This window comes from Ranitomeya variabilis, chromosome 3 (assembly GCF_051348905.1).
Source record: "Ranitomeya variabilis isolate aRanVar5 chromosome 3, aRanVar5.hap1, whole genome shotgun sequence".
Taxonomy (NCBI): Eukaryota; Metazoa; Chordata; class Amphibia; order Anura; family Dendrobatidae; genus Ranitomeya; species Ranitomeya variabilis.
In genome coordinates, this window is record NC_135234.1 from 771,034,771 (window position 1) to 771,057,202 (window position 22,432).

The 22,432-nt window shown below is 50.9% G+C and overlaps 1 protein-coding gene across 2 annotated transcripts in view; it reads left to right on the forward strand.

The window, feature by feature from the left end:
• The first annotated feature begins 329 nt into the window (after nucleotides 1-329).
• The window catches only part of PGM2L1 (phosphoglucomutase 2 like 1), a 36,700-nt gene continuing 14,597 nt past the window's right edge, over nucleotides 330-22,432 (forward strand). Inside the window, exons 1-5 of one of the 2 annotated variants that reach the window (XM_077298832.1) lie at nucleotides 330-627; nucleotides 8,937-9,104; nucleotides 11,516-11,622; nucleotides 11,932-12,016; nucleotides 12,251-12,334. In XM_077298832.1, the coding sequence (XP_077154947.1) occupies nucleotides 523-627; nucleotides 8,937-9,104; nucleotides 11,516-11,622; nucleotides 11,932-12,016; nucleotides 12,251-12,334 (549 nt within the window). In that variant the 5' untranslated portion in view covers nucleotides 330-522. The remainder of the gene's footprint in view (nucleotides 628-8,936; nucleotides 9,105-11,515; nucleotides 11,623-11,931; nucleotides 12,017-12,250; nucleotides 12,335-22,432) is intronic. The other variant, XR_013224147.1, reaches the window with a different exon arrangement.

The following is a 22,432-nucleotide window of genomic DNA, read 5'->3' on the forward strand; positions in this document are numbered from 1 at the left end:
AAAAGTGATGGATCCCGGAAGAACGGGAGGAAAAAAAAAGAAACCTTTTTTTTTAATGGCCTGGACCTGAAGGGTTAATCCTATCAATCATCTTTTAGGAATGTTCCATGTTGCACCAGCAGATAACAGCCCCGACATAACAACCCCTCCACTGATAAAACGCAGAAACTTCTCGTTGCCTGGCAACGGCTTCATCTTGGTGACAACGGGAAATGTAGAATTATCCTCCCTCCCTCACTGCTAATTCCGCGCATGCGCCAACATCGTGCGCTGTCACACGACGCTTGCGCACAGACAGTTTAGGAAGCGTGATCAGCTCGTGCGCCGCTGTTGCCAGAGCAGATGTTCACTCACGCATGCGTACTCGGTATAGTGTGGGAATCGAGCTGGGCGCATGCTCAGTAGAGTTTTGTGGCTGCGTGAGAGAGCCGGGCTCGGCGCATGCGCGGGGCTTCTCTTTGGCTGTGGCGCAGTCCGCTGCTTGCTCTGGGTTGAGCGGGAGTAGCGGGACCGGGAGAGAGGATGGAGGACGGGAGCGGCGACGTCAACTGCAACCTGCTCATCCCCAGCCCCACCGGGGACGCCGAGCTGGACGCGGCAGTATGGCGGTGGCTGCAGTGGGATAAGGTGACAGATGGGGTTACATAAGTGATGGGCGCTATGTGCGGGCGCTGTGCTGGAGGAGGCGCGCCCGGGGGCAGCCTGTTATATGTATGGGAGGTCATGCTGGGAGTTGTAGTTGTACAGCAGTTATGTATATGAGAAAACGTGTATAATGCGTTGTTATTATTATTAGAATTCGTGTATGTATTTACCTGTATACAATGTCGTGTCAGTGTATATGGGGAGGAGCGTGTGGTATATGACTACAGTGAGTGTGTAATATATGTACGTACTCGGGTGGAGGCTTATACACCTGTGTGGAGGCTGTAGTCGGGGGTGGGGGCTTATACGCCTGTGTGGAGGCTGTAGTCGGGGGTGGAGGCTGTAGTCGGGGGTGGAGGCTTATACGCCTGTGTGGAGGCTGTAGTCGGGGGCGGGGGCTTATACGCCTGTGTGGAGGCTGTAGTCGGGGGTGGGGGCTTATACGCCTGTGTGGAGGCTGTAGTCGGGGGTGGGGGCTTATACGCCTGTGTGGAGGCTGTAGTCGGGGGCTTATACACCTGTGTGGAGGCTGTAGTCGGGGGTGGGGGCTTATACGCCTGTGTGGAGGCTGTAGTCGGGGGTGGGGGCTTATACACCTGTGTGGAGGCTGTAGTCGGGGGCTTATACACCTGTGTGGAGGCTGTAGTCGGGGGTGGGGGCTTATACGCCTGTGTGGAGGCTGTAGTCGGGGGTACAGGCTTATACGCCTGTGTGGAGGCTGTAGTCGGGGGTGGGGGCTTATACACCTGTGTGGAGGCTGTAGTCGGGGGCGGGGGCTTATACACCTGTGTGGAGGCTGTAGTCGGGGGTAGAGGCTTATACGCCTGTGTGGAGGCTGTAGTCGGGGGCGGGGGCTTATACACCTGTGTGGAGGCTGTAGTCGGGGGTGGGGGCTTATACGCCTGTGTGGAGGCTGTAGTCGGGGGCTTATACACCTGTGTGGAGGCTGTAGTCGGGGGTGGGGGCTTATACGCCTGTGTGGAGGCTGTAGTCGGGGGTGGGGGCTTATACACCTGTGTGGAGGCTGTAGTCGGGGGCTTATACACCTGTGTGGAGGCTGTAGTCGGGGGTGGGGGCTTATACGCCTGTGTGGAGGCTGTAGTCGGGGGTACAGGCTTATACGCCTGTGTGGAGGCTGTAGTCGGGGGTGGGGGCTTATACACCTGTGTGGAGGCTGTAGTCGGGGGCGGGGGCTTATACACCTGTGTGGAGGCTGTAGTCGGGGGTAGAGGCTTATACGCCTGTGTGGAGGCTGTAGTCGGGGGCGGGGGCTTATACACCTGTGTGGAGGCTGTAGTCGGGGGTAGAGGCTTATACGCCTGTGTGGAGGCTGTAGTTGGGGGTGGGGGCTTATACACCTGTGTGGAGGCTGTAGTCGGGGGCGGGGGCTTATACACCTGTGTGGAGGCTGTAGTCGGGGGCGGGGGCTTATACGCCTGTGTGGAGGCTGTAGTCGGGGGCGGGGGCTTATACGCCTGTGTGGAGGCTGTAGTCAGGGGGTGGGGGCTTATACGCCTGTGTGGAGGCTGTAGTCGGGGGCGGGGGCTTATACGCCTGTGTGGAGGCTGTAGTCGGGGGCGGGGGCTTATACGCCTGTGTGGAGGCTGTAGTCGGGGGCGGGGGCTTATACGCCTGTGTGGAGGCTGTAGTCGGGGGTGGGGGCTTATACGCCTGTGTGGAGGCTGTAGTCGGGGGCGGGGGCTTATACGCCTGTGTGGAGGCTGTAGTCGGGGGCGGGGGCTTATACGCCTGTGTGGAGGCTGTAGTCGGGGGCGGGGGCTTATACGCCTGTGTGGAGGCTGTAGTCGGGGGCGGGGGCTTATACGCCTGTGTGGAGGCTGTAGTCGGGGGTGGGGGCTTATACGCCTGTGTGGAGGCTGTAGTCGGGGGTGGGGGCTTATACGCCTGTGTGGAGGCTGTAGTCGGGGGCTTATACGCCTGTGTGGAGGCTGTAGTCGGGGGTGGGGGCTTATACGCCTGTGTGGAGGCTGTAGTCGGGGGTGGGGGCTTATACGCCTGTGTGGAGGCTGTAGTCGGGGGTGGAGGCTGTAGTCAGGGGTGGGGGCTTATACACCTGTGTGGAGGCTGTAGTCGGGTGGGGGCTTATACGCCTGTGTGGAGGCTGTAGTCGGGGGTGGGGGCTTATACGCCTGTGTGGAGGCTGTAGTCGGGGGTGAGGGCTTATACACCTGTGAGGAGGCTGTAGTCGGGGGTGGGGGCTTATACGCCTGTGTGGAGGCTGTAGTCGGGGGTGGAGGCTTATACGCCTGTGTGGAGGCTGTAGTCGGGGGTGAGGGCTTATACACCTGTGTGGAGGCTGTAGTCGGGGGTGGGGGCTTATACGCCTGTGTGGAGGCTGTAGTCGGGGGTGGAGGCTTATACGCCTGTGTGGAGGCTGTAGTCGGGGGTGGGGCTTATACGCCTGTGTGGAGGCTGTAGTCGGGGGTGGGGGCTTATACGCCTGTGTGGAGGCTGTAGTCAGGGGTGGAGGCTGTAGTCGGGGGTGGGGGCTTATACGCCTGTGTGGAGGCTGTAGTCGGGGGTGGGGGCTTATACGCCTGTGTGGAGGCTGTAGTCGGGGGTGGAGGCTTATACACCTGTGTGGAGGCTGTAGTCGGAGGTGGGGGCTTATACGCCTGTGTGGAGGCTGTAGTCGGGGGTGGGGGCTTATACACCTGTGTGGAGGCTGTAGTCGGGGGTGGGGGCTTATACGCCTGTGTGGAGGCTGTAGTCGGGGGTGGAGGCTGTAGTCGGGGGTGGAGGCTGTAGTCGGGGGTGGAGGCTGTAGTCGGGGGTGGAGGCTGTAGTCGGGGGTGGAGGCTGTAGTCGGGGGTGGAGGCTGTAGTCGGGGGTGGGGGCTTATACGCCTGTGTGGAGGCTGTAGTCGGGGGTGGGGGCTTATACGCCTGTGTGGAGGCTGTAGTCGGGGGTGGGGGCGTATACACCTGTGTGGAGGCTGTAGTCGGAGGTGGAGGCTTATACACCTGTGTGGAGGCTGTAGTCGGGGGTAGAGGCTTATACGCCTGTGTGGAGGCTGTAGTCGGGGGTAGAGGCTTATACGCCTGTGTGGAGGCTGTAGTCGGGGGTAGAGGCTTATACGCCTGTGTGGAGGCTGTAGTTGGGGGTGGCGGTTTATACGCCTGTGTGGAGGCTGTAGTCGGGGGTGGAGGCTTATACGCCTGTGTGGAGGCTGTAGTCAGGGGTGGAGGCTTATACGTCTGTGTGGAGGCTGTAGTCGGGGGTGGGGGCTTATACGCCTGTGTGGAGGCTGTAGTCGGGGGTGGAGGCTTATACGCCTGTGTGGAGGCTGTAGTCGGGGGTGGAGGCTTATACGCCTGTGTGGAGGCTGTAGTCGGGGGTGGAGGCTTATACGCCTGTGTGGAGGCTGTAGTCGGGGGTGGGGCTTATACGCCTGTGTGGAGGCTGTAGTCAGGGGTGGAGGCTGTAGTCGGGGGTGGGGGCTTATACGCCTGTGTGGAGGCTGTAGTCGGGGGTGGGGGCTTATACACCTGTGTGGAGGCTGTAGTCGGGGGTGGAGGCTTATACACCTGTGTGGAGGCTGTAGTCGGAGGTGGGGGCTTATACGCCTGTGTGGAGGCTGTAGTCGGGGGTGGGGGCTTATACACCTGTGTGGAGGCTGTAGTCGGGGGTGGGGGCTTATACGCCTGTGTGGAGGCTGTAGTCGGGGGTGGAGGCTGTAGTCGGGGGTGGGGGCTTATACGCCTGTGTGGAGGCTGTAGTCGGGGGTGGGGGCTTATACGCCTGTGTGGAGGCTGTAGTCGGAGGTGGAGGCTTATACACCTGTGTGGAGGCTGTAGTCGGAGGTGGAGGCTTATACACCTGTGTGGAGGCTGTAGTCGGGGGTAGAGGCTTATACGCCTGTGTGGAGGCTGTAGTCGGGGGTAGAGGCTTATACACCTGTGTGGAGGCTGTAGTCGGGGGTAGAGGCTTATACGCCTGTGTGGAGGCTGTAGTTGGGGGTGGGGGCTTATACGCCTGTGTGGAGGCTGTAGTCGGGGGTGGAGGCTTATACGCCTGTGTGGAGGCTGTAGTCAGGGGTGGAGGCTTATACGCCTGTGTGGAGGCTGTAGTTGGGGGTGGGGGCTTATACGCCTGTGTGGAGGCTGTAGTCGGGGGTGGAGGCTTATACGCCTGTGTGGAGGCTGTAGTTGGGGGTGGAGGCTTATACGCCTGTGTGGAGGCTGTAGTCGGGGGTGGAGGCTTATACACCTGTGTGGAGGCTGGACTCGGGGGCGGGTCTTATTATACATCTGTATTGAGGCTGTATGCGGTGTGAGGTTTTGTTATATACATGAACGGAGGCTGTACATGGAGGTGTTGTGTTGCTGTTAAATATCTGTATGGAGGCTATACTCAGGGAAGTGGGGTCCTGTTATTAATCTGGATCCAGGCTGTACTCAGGGCAGGGTCTTCATAGGATTCTAGAGATGGAAGGGACCTCCTGGGTCCTCGTGTCCAACCCTGTGCTCAATGCTGGAGTCACTAAACCATCTCCGATAGATGTCTGTCCAGCCTCTGAAGGCTTCCATTGATGGAGAACTCACCACCTCTCGTGGCCGCCTGTTCCACTAATTGATCACCCTCACTGTCAAAAAGTTGTTTCTAATATCTAATCTGTATCTTCTCCCTTTCTGTTTCATTCCATTGCTTCTCGTGTTTTCATGTGCAAATGAGAATATTGATGATCCTTCTACACTGTGACAGCCCTTCAGATATTTGTAGATGGCTATTAAGTCTCCTCTTGGTCTACTTTCTTACAAGCTAAACATTCCCAGATCCTTTAACCGCTCCTCATAGGACATACTTTACAGTCCGCTCACCATTCTTGTTGCTCTTCTCTGAACTTGCTCCAGATTTTCAATGTCTATTTTGTAATGTGGGGCCCAGAACTGGACCCAGATGAGGTCTGACCAAGAAGTAGTAGAGGGGGATAATGACTAGACTCTACGCTTCTCCTATTACATCCTAGAGCTGTGTTTGCCTTTTTAGCTGCTGCATCACACTGTTGACTCATGTGAGTCTGTGATCTATTACTATACCCAAGTCTTTTTCACACGTGCTGTTGCTTAGTTCTATTCCTCCCATTCTGTATATGCTTTTTTTCATTTTTCTTGCCCAGATGTAGAATCTTGCATTTCCCCCTGTTAAATACCATTCTGTAAGGCTACTTTCACACTAGCGTTGTTTGGCCTCCGTTGCAATGTGTCGTTTTGGAGAAAAAGCGCATCCTGCAAAAGTGCTTGCAGGATGCGTTTTTTCTCTATTGACTTGCATTAGCGACGGATTGCCACACGTTGCATCCGTCGTGCGACGGATGAATCGTGTTTTGGCAGACCGTCGGCACAAAAAAAGCTACATGTAACTTTTTTTGTGCGTCGTGTCCGCCATTTCCAACCGCGCATGCGCGGCCGAAACTCCGCCCCTCCTCCCCGGACCTTACAGTGGGGCAGCGGATGCATCGAAAAACTGCATCCGCTGCCCCCGTTGTTTCAACGCTAGCGTCGTTGCGTCGGCACGTCGCATTGCGACGTGCAGTGCACGACGCTAGTGTGAAAGTAGCCTTAGTTGCTGCCTACAGGTCGTTTAGATCTTTCTGAATCCTTTCTCGGTCTTCTGTAGTGTTAGCTATCCCTCCTAGCTTTGTGTCATCAACAAATTTGATCAGTTTACCATCAATAACTTAATCTGAATAATTCATAAAAATGTTAAACAACACTGGGGCCAGGACAGTCTTGTGGTCTCGCTTGAAACACTCTTCCAACTGGATGTGCAGCCATTTATGACCAATCTTTGAGTACGATCACTGAGCCAGTTATGAATCCACCTAACCGTAGCCTTGTTTATCCCATTCTTGACCATTTTTTCAATGAGGATAGTATGAGATCAAATGCTTTGCTGAAGTAGAGGTATGCTGTACCTACCACATTTCCCTGATCCACCCAGTCTTATCTCTATTCTCTTAAATGTAGGATTTACTCGGGGGGTGGTATCTTGTTATACCCTTTATGGAGGCTGCACTCAGGGGTGAGGTCATGTTACTTCCATATGGAGGATGTAATATGGTGTGAGGCTGTGCTATTCCTGTATTTAGTTTGTACTTCGGGGTGGGGTCTTCTAATAATTCACCTGGATGGAGGCCGTACTCGTGGGTGGGAACTTATACACCTGGATGGAGGCTGTACTTGGGGGTGGAATCTTATAATACACCTGGAAGGGAGGCTGTACTCGGGGGTAAATTCTTATGATACACCTGGATGGAGGCTGTACTTGGTGGGGTGATCTTATAATACACCTGGATGGAGGCTATATCCGGGGTGGGATTTTCTTATGATACACCTGGATGGAGGCTGTACTCGGGGGTGGGATCTTCTTATGATACACCTGGATGGAGGCTGTACTCGGGGGTTGGATCTTACAATTCACCAATATGGGAGCTGTACTTGTAAGTGAGGCCTTGTTCTGTACATGTGTATGGAGGCTGTACTCAGCTGTGGTGGTGTAATACAGACATGCCTGTAGGCTGTACCCAGGAGAGGGGTCTTGTTATATACCGGGGTGGAGGCTTTATTCAGAATGAGATTTTAGTCGTCTTTGTTTCAACTTGGAGGTTATACGCAGGGATGATGGCCTTTTTTTTTTTTTTTACATTTTTATTGAGGCCGGAGAGTCATTTACGATACTCCTTTTGAGAGACCACTCGGGAGTGGTGGATCTTGTTATACATTGAGGTGGGATCTTATTTTTGCCACCTAAGTGGAGGCTATATTGGGTTGGCCTTAATTCTTCCTCATAGAAGTTCTGCTTCAGGTTAGGGTCTATAATACTTTTGTATAGAGATTACACTTGAGGTGGAGTTTTCTTATGCACCTGTCTGAAGACTTATCTTGGGAGTGGGATCTTTGTTACAGTATGTGGAGGCTGTACTTGTTGTTTTTATTTTTTTATTTAATACTCCTTATAAAGGTTTTTCTCAGGGCATTTATTGCATCTTCTAATACTCTTGTATAGAGGTTTTGACCGGGGGTGGAGTCTTATAGCCCTTATAGAGGTTGTGCTCAGGGGTGGAGTCTTATACTCCTGTATAGAAGTTGTGGGCGGGTGGAGTCTTATACTCCTGTATAGAGGTTGTGCTCTGGGGTGGAGTCTTATACTCCTGTATAGAGGTTGTGCTCTGGGGTGAAGTCTTATACTCCTGTATAGAAGTTGTGCTCTGGGGTGAAGTCTTATACTCCTGTATAGAGGTTGTGCTCTGGGGTGAAGTCATACTCCTGTATAGAGGTTTTGACCGGGGGTGGAGTCTTATAGCCGTTATAGAGGTTGTGCTCAGGGGTGGAGTCTTATACTCCTGTATAGAAGTTGTGGGCGGGTGGAGTCTTATACTCCTGTATAGAGGTTGTGCTCTGGGGTGGAGTCTTATACTCCTGTATAGAGGTGGTGCTCGGGGGTGGAGTCTTATACTCCTGTATAGAGGTTGTGCTCTGGGGTGAAGTCTTATACTCCTGTATAGAAGTTGTGCTCTGGGGTGAAGTCTTATACTCCTGTATAGAGGTTGTGCTCTGGGGTGAAGTCTTATACGCCTGTATAGAGGTTGTTCTCTGGGGTGAAGTCTTATACTCCTGTATAGAGGTGGTGCTCGGGGGTGGAGTCTTATAGTCCTGTATAGAGGTTGTGCTCGGGGGTGGAGTCTTATACTCCTGTATAGAGGTTGTGCTCGGGGGTGGAGTCTTATACTCCTGCATAGAGGTTGTGCTCGGGGGTGGAGTCTTATACTCCTGTATAGAGGTTGTGCTCGGGGGTGGAGTCTTATAGTCCTGTATAGAGGTTGTGCTCGGGGGTGGAGTCTTATACTCCTGTATAGAGGTTGTGCTCAGGGGTGGAGTCTTAAACTCCTGAATAGAGGTTGTGCTCGGGGGTGGAGTCTTAAACTCCTGAATAGAGGTGGTGCTCGGGGGTGGAGTCTTATGCTCCTGTATAGAGCTTGTGCTCTGGGGTGGAGTCTTACACTCCTGAATAGAGGTTGTGCTCTGGGGTGGAGTCTTATAATACGTCTGTATGGAGGTTATAATATCCATTTTAATGTGATGGGGAGGAGGGATATGCGGCTGCAGTATTAGTCTTGTTGTGGTGTGATGGGGAGGAGGCGCAGCACGTTACATATCGTGGACCCATATCGTGGCTGGCTGTGGGCTCCCTCATCAGATAGCGGGGTATCTCTATAATTTTTGGGTATCATCTGACAGTGACTCCCTTTATGTTTCTTCTCTTGATAGAACCCCAAAACCAGAGGGCAGATTGAGGCGCTGCTCCAGGACGGGAAGAACAAGGAGCTGCGGGATCGGCTGTGCTCCCGGATGTCGTTCGGCACAGCTGGGCTGCGCTCCGCCATGGGGGCCGGATTCTCCAGGATCAACGACCTGACCATCATACAGACCACGCAGGTGGGTGCGCGAGTCGTGTCGGGTGCAGACTGCTATTCACGGGCAGCAAGCAGAAAGCTCCACTTTCTATTCAAAAAGACTTCATTGTCATTGCACTTAAGGGCCTGAGCTTGGTCCGTCTCCTCTGTGTTCTTCTGAGCATGCTGAGAGTGGAGAAGGCACATGGTGCAGACACTGGGGGTAGTAGTCGTAATATTCTAGTGTGAGGTCACGTGTGTGGTCCGCGCCGCCCGTCCTGTGCTGGGGATTACACAATGTGGAGATGACGCTCTGCGACTTGTCCAGGGCCGCTCTGTCCTCGCTCCGCGCTGCACTGATAACGCAGCTTATATTTAGCATTTGACCTTCCCAAACAAGCTGAGGGGCGACGAGAGGACGAGCAGGAGGCACTGTGTGCACGGGCTGAAATCACTGCTGTGTGCAGGGGAGGAGGAGGCGAGCAGGAGGCACTGTGTGCACGGGCTGAAATCACTGCTATGAGCAGGGGGCACTGTGTGCACGGGCTGAAATCACTGCTATGTGCAGGGGAGGAAGAGGCGAGCAGGGGGCACTGTGTGCACGGGCTGATATCACCGCTATGTGCAGGGGAGGAGGAGGCGAGCAGGAGGCACTGTGTGCACGGGCTGAAATCACTGCTGTGTGCAGGGGAGGAGGAGGCGAGCAGGAGGCACTGTGTGCACGGGCTGAAATCACTGCTATGTGCAGGGGAGGAAGAGGCGAGCAGGGGGCACTGTGTGCACGGGCTGAAATCACTGCTATGTGCAGGGGAGGAAGAGGCGAGCAGGGGGCACTGTGTGCACGGGCTGATATCACCGCTATGTGCAGGGGAGGAGGAGGCGAGCAGGAGGCACTGTGTGCACGGGCTGAAATCACTGCTGTGTGCAGGGGAGGAGGAGGCGAGCAGGAGGCACTGTGTGCACGGGCTGAAATCACTGCTATGTGCAGGGGAGGAGGAGGCGAGCAGGAGGCACTGTGTGCACGGGCTGAAATCACTGCTATGTGCAGGGGAGGAGGAGGCGAGCAGGAGGCACTGTGTGCATGGGCTGAAATCACTGCTATGTGCAGGGGAGGAGGCGAGCAGGAGGCACTGTGTGCACGGGCTGAAATCACTGCTATGTGCAGGGGAGGAGGCGGCGAGCAGGAGGCACTGTGTGCACAGGCTGAAATCACTGCTATGTGCAGGGGAGGAGGAGGCGAGCAGGAGGCACTGTGTGCACGGGCTGAAATCACTGCTATGTGCAGGGGGGGAGGAGGCGAGCAGGAGGCACAGTGTGCACGGGCTGAAATCACTGCTATGTGCAGGGGAGGAGGCGGGGAGCAGGAGGCACTGTGTGCACAGGCTGAAATCACTGCTATGTGCAGGGGAGGAGGAGGCGAGCAGGAGGCACTGTGTGCACGGGCTGAAATCACTGCTATGTGCAGGGGAGGAGGAGGCGAGCAGGAGGCACTGTGCACGGGCTGAAATCACTGCTATGTGCAGGGGAGGAGGCGGCAAGCAGGAGGCACTGTGTGCACGGGCTGAAATCACTGCTATGTGCAGGGGAGGAGGCGGCAAGCAGGAGGCACTGTGTGCACGGGCTGATATCACTGCTATGTGCAGGGGAGGAGGCGAGCAGGAGGCACTGTGTGCACGGGCTGAAATCACTGCTACGTGCAGGGGAGGAGGCGAGCAGGAGGCACTGTGTGCACGGGCTGATATCACTGCTATGTGCAGGGGAGGAGGCGAGCAGGAGGCACTGTGTGCATGGGCTGATATCACCGCTGTGTGCAGGGGAGGAGGCGGCGAGCAGGAGGCACTGTGTGCACGGGCTGAAATCACCGCTATGTGCAGGGGAGGAGGCGAGCAGTCGTTTGTTCCTGCTGGATCCATTTCTGTGTTTGGTAAAACCTTCACCATCCTGGCGAATCGCTTCCGTCCGCTCCTATCAGATACCCTATAACCCCGGAGGACATGTGGAGTAGTGGGGTCCCCCAGCCTCCTCTCCAGACCCTTCACAATAGTTTGCTTTTATCTAGTGGGAGCTGCAGAAGCCCAATAATGATGCTGGGAATCTAGGCTCCAGCTCTCCCGTGCACCATCCTGTCACTGGTGCACACTTGGGGGACCCCATGGTACACGGCCAGCAGGTCTGGAGTGGGCGCGCCGGACCCGGCAGGTGTTGGGGGCGCGTTGGTTAGCAGATCTGGGGTGGGCTTGCGTCGGCAGGTGTTTTGCACAGGCCAGCAGATGTTGGAGGCACACAGTCCGGCAGATCCGGGATGGGCGCGTGGGTCGGCAGGTGTTGGCGGTGCGCAAGCCGGCAGGTGTTGGGGGTGCGCAGGCCGGCAGGTGTTGGGGCGCCCGGGTCGGCAGGTGTTGGGGGTGCGCAGGCCGTCAGGTCTTAGGTCCTGACTAGGTTCTGTTCTTACAGGGAATGTTCCACTATCTAGATAGAAGCTTCCTGGATCTGCAGCGCCGAGGCCTCGTCATCGGTTACGACACGCGGGCACAAGTCAGCAGCGACTGCAGCAGCCAGAGGTAAGGAAGGGGCCCTGGGGCCAAGCATGTCGTATAATGGCAGGCATCGCCTGTATCCCCCATATACTACACTGCAGCACTGCAATACTTGTCTCATACTCCAGTCACCACCAGAGCTGCAATCCCTATTCTGCTAGCTGAATGCAGCTCTGGATGTGATTGGACTCCTGATCAGTAGAGGGTAAGAGAAAATGAACATTTGCTAGTCTACAATCCACCTCCTGTGTCATTAAGCTGCTCTGTCCGTCCCCCATGCTTTACACTGCCGTCTGTCAGGTCTGACGTGTGCTGTGACCTCCTCTGTTTCAGACTGGCTAAGCTGGCAGCGGCCGCGCTCCTCAGCCGGGGGGTGCAGGTCTACCTCTTCTCCAGATACGTCCCCACGCCGTTTGTGGTGAGTACCAGAGTCTGGGGGGACATGTGGGAGATGACCGAGGCCTGTATTACTACCCCCATTCTCCTACATAGTAGCGGTGCAGACTCTCACTGCTGCAGTCTGTGCTTGGTTTTGGCTCATTCTGCTGCACCGATGAGCGGCAGCGGTATAAAGAGCTGCCACTAATCTCAGCCCGGCCTCAGCATGGGTTACGGCTTCCCTGTGAGTAATGATTTCTCTCTTCCCCTGCAGCCGTACGCCGTCCAGAAGCTGCGGGCCGTGGCCGGAGTCATGATCACAGCGTCTCACAACCGCAAGGAGGACAACGGCTACAAGGTGAGTGCGGAGTACTACCCCCAACATGTACAACTACTGCACAGGGATCACAGGAGTACTACCCCCAACATGTACAACTGCTGCACAGGGATCACAGGGGTACTACCCCCAACATGTACAACTACTGCACAGGGATCACAGGAGTACTACTCCCAACATGTACAACTTCTGCACAGGGATTACAGGAGTACTACCCCCAACATGTACAACTACTGCACAGGGATTACAGGAGTACTACCTCCAACATGTACAACTGCTGCACATGGATCACAGGGGTACTACCCCCAACATGTACAACTACTGCACAGGGATCACAGGAGTACTACTCCCAACATGTACAACTTCTGCACAGGGATTACAGGAGTACTACCCCCAACATGTACAACTGCTGCACACGGATCACCGGGGCACCAGCAGAAAGCTCCAGTCACATCCAGAGCTGCACTCAGTCATTTCTTCTACTCCACTCACATCTAGAGCTGCATTTACAGTTGCATCTCCTTCTCCAGTCACATCCAGAGCTGCGTAACATAAATCAAAGCGAGAGATATATGTATGTATATATATATATATATATATATATATATATATATATATATATATATATATATATATATATATATATATATATATATATATTTTTATTATTTTTACATACATTTTTCGAGCCTGTGCGGATGGATAAGATGCTGTACCCGATCACGTGCGCACAGGTACAGCTGAGAGCCCACAGAAACCTTATCGTAGGACGGTATCTGACCACGGCCGCCCGCAGGCGAGATCTTCAGATCACAGGAATTGACACCTGTGACGTGATTGCGGGGGGCCGATGGATTGCCATGATAGTTGGGGGTCTGCTGAAGACCCCGAGGGATATTGATTTTCCCTATACATAGCAGGGCTGATGTTTTATTTGTAGCACGAGCGATCGGATCATCATAGCTTCATCTCCCCTGAGGGGACTATTAAATGCAGTAAAAACAAGTTTATATATGAAACAAAAGCACAATTCAAACCCCCGCCTTTTTCCCCATTAAAAATAATGGAGGGAACGGGTGCAAGATACCGGCGGAACAGCAAGATCCTACCTGCTAGAGCCGGGACGTCATGCTCCAATACACGAGGACAAAGCCGCGGCCACCCCTGATAGTTATCACAAGAAGTCTCTACAAGTGAGGAAGCTTTTCCTTATCAAATATAAAGATTAACTCTTTTATATGGAAACCAGCTTAAAGGGGTCGTCCTACGAACAAAGTACATTTTAAGTATTACAAGACCTTAGAATAAAATATTAGCAGAATATAATGTTATGTATAAAACATACGGTCTAATGGCCTAATTTATGCATGTAATAACAAAGGATAAAAAACCCTGAATAATAAAGTATGATGCTAACAAAAGTGCCCCCAAACACAGTATAATTTCCCCACAATGAATTCTTCTGCACGCACGGTATGATGCCCCTACTGTAGCCCCGCCATCAATCCCCCCTACAAAAAGTGGTGTCCCATCACAGTATAATTCCCCAACTATAATCCCCACAAAGCCCTCCATACAGTATAATGGCCCCACATCGTGCTCCATACAGTGTAATGGTCCTACATAGCCCTCCATACAGTATAATGGCCCCACATATTCCTCCATACAGTATAATGGCCTCACATATTCCTCCATACATTATAATGGCCTCATAGTCCTCCATACAGTATAATGGACCGCACATAGCCCTCCATACAGTATAATGGCCCCGCATAGTGCTTCATACATTATAATGGCCCCAAATATTCCTCCATACAGTACAATGGCCCCACATAGTGCTCGTACAGTATAATGGCCTCACAGTTTTCCATACAGTATAATGGTCTCTCATAGTCCTCCATACAGTATAATGGCCTCTCATAGTCCTCCAACTATAATATAACGGTAGGAGCGTCACTCTGTCCGAAGCCTTTATAGACTGCGCAAGCTCCTAGCGTTAGATTATAGACACAGAGTCCGTATTCAAGAAAAAATGGCGCTGGAAAGCGCTGACTGCGCTGGCGCCGAAATCTGTGTCACAATCCCGCCCATATCACTTAGTTTCCACCCCCACAGTGTGCCCACGCCCCCTGATTCCGGCCCATAAATGTCCCCCTGCTCCCGGAATCAGGGGGCGTGGGGACACGGTGGACACGATCCCGCCTTCATGATGTTACAGCAGGTCATGCCACAGCAATTACTTACGCCCCCTGATTCCGGCGCATGAATGTCCCCCTGCTCCCGGAATCGGCACCTGCGCAGTCTGCACTTTCTGGCGCCATTTTCTTGGATACTGCAGTGTGTCTTCAAGAAAATGGCGCCGGAAAGCGCGGACTGCGCAGACGCCGATTCAGGGAGGAGAGGGACATTTTTGGGCTGGAATCAGGGGTCGTGGGGACACGGTGGACACGATGCCTCACTCATAACGTTACTTACATACATCTGAAGAGACACTGCAGCGCGGACTGCGTTGGCGCCGATTACTGTGTCACAATCCCGCCCTCTCATGATGTCGTGGCATTTCCGTCCACATTAATGATTTTGTTACAGATATCAGGAGCATGTGTAAGAATATCTACACTATACAATACGTCAGCAAAGCTACCAAGTAACTTTCTAAAGAATATATAACACACGTCTGTGGAGCAAGGCAGCCACTTTCGACTCAATACCGCCATCACTGATTAAAATGGGGGCGCAGGATGGGAGCAGCACATGACAGGATGGGGACCATATACCAATATAAATGCTCGCCACCTGGGTGTAGAATGGGTTCAATAGCTAGTACAGTATAATGGCCTCTCATGGTCCTCCATACAGTATAATGGCCTCTCATAGTCCTCCATACAGTATGGCCTCATAGGCCTCCATACAGTATAATGGCCTCACAAAATCCTCCATACAGTATAATGGCTTCACATAGTCCTCCATACAGTATAATGGCCACACATAGTCCTCCATACAGTATAATGGCCACAAAAAAGTGCTCCATACAGTGAAATGGCCTCACATAGTCCTTCATACAGTTTAATGGCCTCACATAGTGCTCCATACAGTTATATGGCCCCACATAGTGCTCCATACAGTAATATGGCCCCACATAGTGCTCCATACAGTATAATGACCCCACATAGTGCTCCATACAGTAATATGGCCCCACATAGTGCTCCATACAGTATAATGGCCCTGTTGAGGGAGGATCTAAAGTGATCCTTCACGGTTAACTCAGTGATCTCCAAATTAATCTACAGGGCGCTGCCGGCAACTGAAAATGACCAGACGGAGACGGGTGTGTCTGTTTGGGGGGGGGATCAAGCAGATCTCTGTGCCCCCGTTTATTGTGTATGACTTTTCATTGTCATAGAAATTATACTTCAACCAATCAGCATAAGAACACGCTCACAGTTCTTAACCTATAAGAATGCAGGAACAGTCTGTGTGTCAAAGTCTCGTAGAACAATACATTCTGTCTCATGTCGTGTCTAGATTGCAACAATCAAGGTCTCATAACAGCTGTAAACTTTAGCTTAGTAACAAAATGTATCTTAGAACAGCAAAATGGAGTCGAAAAGCACAAAATGGAGAATCTTTCTTAATTTGTCCCTTCACATTCCCCCCTAGATAAATTTTGTTAATGTCCAGCATCAGAGGTACTATCCCAAGCTATAAGCTCGAGGGGTACTGGTCTTCACATGGCTGATGCCTTGTTACCAGCCATGGCTGTTGCGGCGTACCCGTCCCCCCTGTATACTAGAATTTACGAATAACAATTATTAACAGTGGTGGGGATCTTTTGAGGATAGCCATGCGCTTGGCTTCAACATCTTCATCAGGTAACTTTGTGAAATCGCTGTAGAGAAGAGCAGGGGTGACAACGCTTTTGGTTTCATCATTAGTTGTCTTAGTGCAGAATTTCCTAATACATACAGAAATACACCAAAGAACAAGTTTTAGTATTACATACATGACAAGGATAAAGGCAACAATATATAACAAACTTTACAAGATTTCAGCTATCCAGCCCCCAGGTCCCTCAAACCAATTGGCTGGATTAAGAAAGGAGAAGGTGTCTGTCTGCCCACCAACTGTCCTTATTACGGTCATTGTCTTTATTATATTAATCTGTGAGCGACTATGATAAGTTGGTTTTGGACAGCAACAGTAGTATTAAGTATATCCAATATATCCCAAATTTGATCATCTAGATAGTCTGTGGCCCTAAGCAATTTATCCCACATTTGTGTAATCATAGGGTAAATGAAAATAGAACTGACAATTTTATTGGCTATACCCATCTGTACTACTAATCTTTCATGATATTGTACAAACTTATTATTCAAGGATATTGGGGAATTTAGGCTATCCCATACGGTTACCAATAATAATATAGAAAATGCGAAAAACCAAAACATTATGCCCCCTTATTTGCTACTAGTCTGTTTGACCAGCTTGCAGTGCGATACGTGGATCCACGTCGGCCTTCCTTCCAGCTTTACTGACATAGGAGTGATACTGAGGACTTGGTAGGGACCATCATACAAGGGTTCTAGTCCATATTTTCTGACATGGCTTTTCACGACCACGAAACCACCAAACTTTAAATTGTGACAAGTGTCGGATTCTGCTGAATCTGGAAGGGAAGAAGAAACTAAAACATGGGTGTTAGCAAGATTTCTACTAAGCTGAATAACATATTGAACAGTACGGTCAGTTTCTTCTGATAACTACTGAGACTGGAAATTTGCAACTGAGGGCCTAGCACCAAACAATATCTCATATGGGGACAGGCCATGTTTTGCCTTAGGGGTAGTACGAATGTGGTACAGTACAATGGGTAGGAGCTCTGGCCATGGAGCCGTAGTCTCCTGCATCATTTTGGTCAATTGTCCCTTCAGTGTGCCGTTCAGCCTCTCAACTTTCCCACTAGATTGTGGATAGTACGGAGTATGGAGGGCTACAGTGGATCCAAGCATTGTCAGAACCTCCTGATACACATGAGAAGAAAAGGCCGGGCCTTGGTCACTTTCGACGACTTCTGGAACACCATATCTGCATATGACTTCCATCACCAGTTTCTTCGCTGTAGTCTTTGCAGTCATGTTGGTAACGGGGAATGCTTCCGGCCAACTGGAGAACATGTCGACAACCACCAGACAATATTCATACCTTCCAGACTTAGGCAACGTGATGTGGTCCACCTGGAGCCTTTGGAAAGGATAGTCGGGCTTAGCAAGGTGCTTCAGGGGTACAGGTTGAAGTTGACCGGGATTGCAGGTCTGACAGATGTTACATGCACGGTTGAGTGCTGTCAGGACTGTAGAAATACATGGAGCCCAGTAGAATTTTTGTACGAGGTCTAGGGCCTGTTTTTTCCTCGATGTGTGGGCCCATGTGCCCACGTGGCAATAGCAGGGTACATCCGCTTAGGGAGACACACAAGTTGGTCCTTTTTCCAGAGACCATTGTCCATACATGCTCCATCAGCCTTCCACTGCTTCACTTCTTCCTTTGGAGACATTCTCTGCATCTTCATTAAGCGGTCTCGCGGGGTCCGACAGAAAACCTCAGTCTGTCGTGGATCATCAGGTTCCTGTAGATTCAGTGTTTCTTGTAACTGTTTACGCTGAGAGCGTGTGGTCACCAGAGTTGGTATGGTCAGTTCAACGGGTAGGAGAGCAGCAGCTTTTGCTTGCATATCTGCAAAGGCGTTACCAACAGTCTGTGGACTGTTCCTAGGACTGTGCACCTTAATTTTGATAATGGCCACCTGGGTAGGTAATTTGATTGAGTCCATGAGGGTTTTAACAGCTTCAGCATTCTTCACTGGAGTCCCGGCGGTGGTAATAAACCCTCGATTGACCCATAGGGCTTCGAAATCATGAGCAATACCAAATGCATACTGTGAGTCCGTGTAAATATTAGCCCGCCTGTCTTTGGTCAGAACACATGCAGTAGACAGTGCCTGAAGTTCTGCTTCTTGTGCTGACAGTGAGGGAGGGAGTGCAGCTGCGTGCACTACAGTATCTTCCGTAGTAACAGCCTATCCAGTGTGGAATCTGCCAAAATCATCAGCACATCTTAAACCGTCTTTCAGGGCATTGTAGAGAGGTTGCATTATACGGGATGCGTCCGGTATCCACTGACGACAATAAGTACATAGTCCAAGAAAACGCTGGAGTTCAGTCTCATCTTTTGGAAAAGGAAGGGAGCTGAAGGCTATTTTTCTTTCTTTTGAGAGGTGTCTGACACCCTGAAGGAGACAGTGACTCAAATATCACTTGACCAAGGCAGAACCGAAGTTTCGAGGCCGAAACCCGACAGTTCAGATCTGCCAGATACTTGAGGAGGCTAACAGTGGCAGCAATGGCTTGCTGCTCTGTTCGTGCACACAACAAAAGATCATCCACATTGTGTTCATCTGCATAGGGGTTATATAACGTAAGGACCATCTGACCATCATCTTGGAATTGCATTCTGTAGCGGAACAGTGATAATAAATCTGCCCCCAGTAAATTTAACGGACATACGGGAGAGATTAGGAACTGAGCAGTAACCTCAAGGAAAGCACCCACAGGGTTTTGTAAGAGTATATTTATTGGGTCTGCCATCTACTCTAATTAAAACAAGCTCTTGATCTGAGAATTGACATGGCGGGGCTGGGGAGTGAGATTCCCAGACATAGGGTTAAAAGGGATATTGGAGTATGAGACTGGATTTGTGTATGGGAGGAGGGCAGGAGCTGGAGTCTGTTACTTGGGCCACTGATAAGGAACAGAGCTGCGTCCTTGTAACTGTGGGGGGGCTGAGATTGGAGCAGGATTCGCTGCGGCTACTGGTTTAACCTTTTGATTTCCCTGCTGATGCAGAATGGGCTAAGTTCTGAAAACCTTTTTTTTTTTTTACTACTTTTAATGCATCATCCGGAGTGGAAGTCTCAATATCGGGTCTAACTGACATTATTGCCTCTTTCAATTCAGATTTAAGGCCGGACATTAAAGCTGCCACAAAAAGGTGTGAATGGGCTTTTTGTTACAATGAGAATCCCAGATCTTTAAATACTACCATAAGACGCCCATAGAACTTCTCAGCAGTCCAGGATATATTAGTGCCTTGGGGTTAAGGGGCATAGGGCTTACAGTCGGGAGTAGAGGCTTAATTTCCTGGGGAGGGACCATATTTCACTTTCAACTTCCAGCTTCAACTTACAATATTTCTTTGTACTGCAAAACGATATTGTTGCTTTAAAGAAAACACAGATCTCCCAGCGCGTACTACACCAAGAAAATACAGAGAAATCGCAGCTACGTGCCCCCTCCATACCAGAGACACAGCAGAGATAAGAAAATCGCAGCATTCCTCAGCACAGAAAGAAGAAAGCAATAACGCAGCTGTTTGACCCATCCCATCTGGTATCTTAGAAATTTCACACAGAAACAGAATACAGCAGTTCTCAGACTTAATTAATTTCTACAAAACCTTCATCACACAATTCACATGCCAGACCACCTTAGAAAAAACAATGATTGAGAATATTTTCCTGCATTCCTGACAGATTCCTTTCCCCGTCTTTGGGCTAACAGTATCAGATTCATCACACAAATTCAAAGTCGTCTTCTTCCACGGAAACTGATTCTCCTTTAGAGCTAAATATCCTTAGTTAGTTGTGCACAATACCAGAGCGGCCATATTAGTTTTGTTCCACTGGGTCTACCTGTCCCCCTCTGGGACAACCCAAAAACGCGGTACTCAGCGAAAGGAGGAGGGCGTCTCAGACTTTCCCTCCGGACACCTCTGGAAATACTCATATATATTTATATATTCCTGAGTTACGCATCTTACCCATCTTCGATCACCTCACCGCGCCTGATTCTAACAGTGATCAGGAATTCAGGATATTTTGACTGTAAAGAGAATTACATCACTGGTCAATCCGGCGTGTCCGTCCCTTATGAGGTACGGTTCGAGCACTGGGCTCCCAACGGTACTACACCTCTATATGATTCCACCCAAGAATCACCCCACCATCGGGGACAAACCTCAGATCCTCTTTGCAGCACAAACACAGGAAAACCACACCAACGGTCAGTCTAAACAGTATAACTGCCAACTTACCGCAGTTGTTGTGGGGGATGATCAGTCCCAATTTTCCAGTGCCTGCGTCCGGTCCGAGGGTCCTTTGTCTTGTTGTCCTCCGGGGGGCGGAGGCGTTCCTGTTTTGGGCCCCACGTTTTCGGGCGCCAACTGTTGAGGGAGGATCTAAAGTGATCCTTCACGGTTTACTCAGTGATTTCCAAATTAATCTACAGGGCGTTGCCGGCAACTGAAAATGACCAGACGGAGACGTGTGTCTCTGGGGGCGATCAAGCAGATCTCCGGGCCCCCATTTATTGTGTATGACTTTTCATAGTCATAGAAATTATACTTCAACCAATCAGCATAAGAACACGCTCACAGTTCTTAACCTATAAGAATACAGGAACAGTCTGTACGTCAAAGTCTCGTAGAACACTGCACCCTCAGTCTCATGTCCTGTCTAGATTGCAACAATCAAGGTCTCATAACAGCTGTAAACTTTAGCCTAGTAACAAAATTTATCTTAGAACAGCAAAATGGAGTCGAAAAGCACAAAATGGAGAATCTTTCTTAATTTGTCCCTTCACAGCCCCACATAGTGCTCCATACAGTATAATGGCCCCACATAGTGCTCCATACAGTATAATGGCCCCACATAATGCTCCATACAGTATAATGGCCCCACATAATGCTCCATACAGTATAATGGCCCCACATAGTGCTCCATACAGTATAATGGCCCCACATAGTGCTCCATGCAGTAGAATGGGTCCCCACATAGTGCTCCATGCAGTATAATGGCCCCACATAGTGCTTCATGTAGTATAATGGCCCCACAGTCCTCCATGCAATAACATGTGCTCCACATAGTGCTCCATACAGTATAATGGCCCCACATAGTCCTCCATACAGTATAATGGAACCACATAGTGCTCCATGTAGTATAATGGCCCCACATAGTCCTCCATGCAATAACATGCTCCATGGTAGTGCTCCATATGGTATAATGTGCCCCTCATAGTCTCCTAAATATACTCGCCCTGTGACCCAGAGTTTGACGTGTCTCAGATCCTCTACCAGATCCTTCTCCCCTTAGTGTCTCTGATCATTTTGGCTGATGATGGGGGTAAGGCCGGAGTCACACCAGCGTATGGCATCGGATGCGAGATGCTGATGACCCTCAGCTCCTGCTCTGCTGTGATCGTTAGCTGAGTGTCAGTGCTCGGTGCTCCCATCCTCTCGCATCAGGGAATTGCAGCACAGGTATGAAGGAGACTGAGAAGGTAATTTCTCCATTTCCTCTGCTGCCGGCGTCGGCGCACTGCACTCGGGTGATATCAGAGTGCAGCGCGATGTGTCACTCACACCCATAGGCTTGTATTGGTGCGAGTGAGCCGAGTCTCGCTGCCAATCGCAGATATGAGCGGCCCCATAGAGTAACACTGGGCCGAGTGCTGCACTATGTGTAATCACAGAGCTCTCGGCCTAAACCTGGAGACCCCGTCCTCTAAGGTGCTGCGACCGAGAGGAAAAGAACTGTATTAACCCCTTCCTGAACGGGCCATTTTTTCTCTTTCTTTAACTCCAAGAGCCATAACTTCTTTTGTTTCTATTTTTTCGTCCCCATAGTCACAGTCCATGTGATTTACTGGAAAGTGTGAAAAAAAAATCTCTGTATACCAAACATGGAGTTTTTCACTGAAGTGGTGCAAAAAAAATCAGAAATGTATAAAAAAAATAATAATAAAAAAAAAATAATCTTGTTGCCATTTCCCAAGAGCCGTAATGTGGGGTCTGGGTCGGGTGGGGGATTATTGTTTGTGCTCCGAGTTGATGTTTTTTTTATAGCACTTCAGGGTAGATCCAATGTTTTCATCGCCTCTTGTTACATTTTCTTTGTGTTGTTGCTGAAAGAACAGAATTCCGGCGTCTTTTATTCTCATTGCTCTTTATACTGATTGGATTTTGTTTATATTATATTTTGATCAGACTTTGACAAACGCAGCG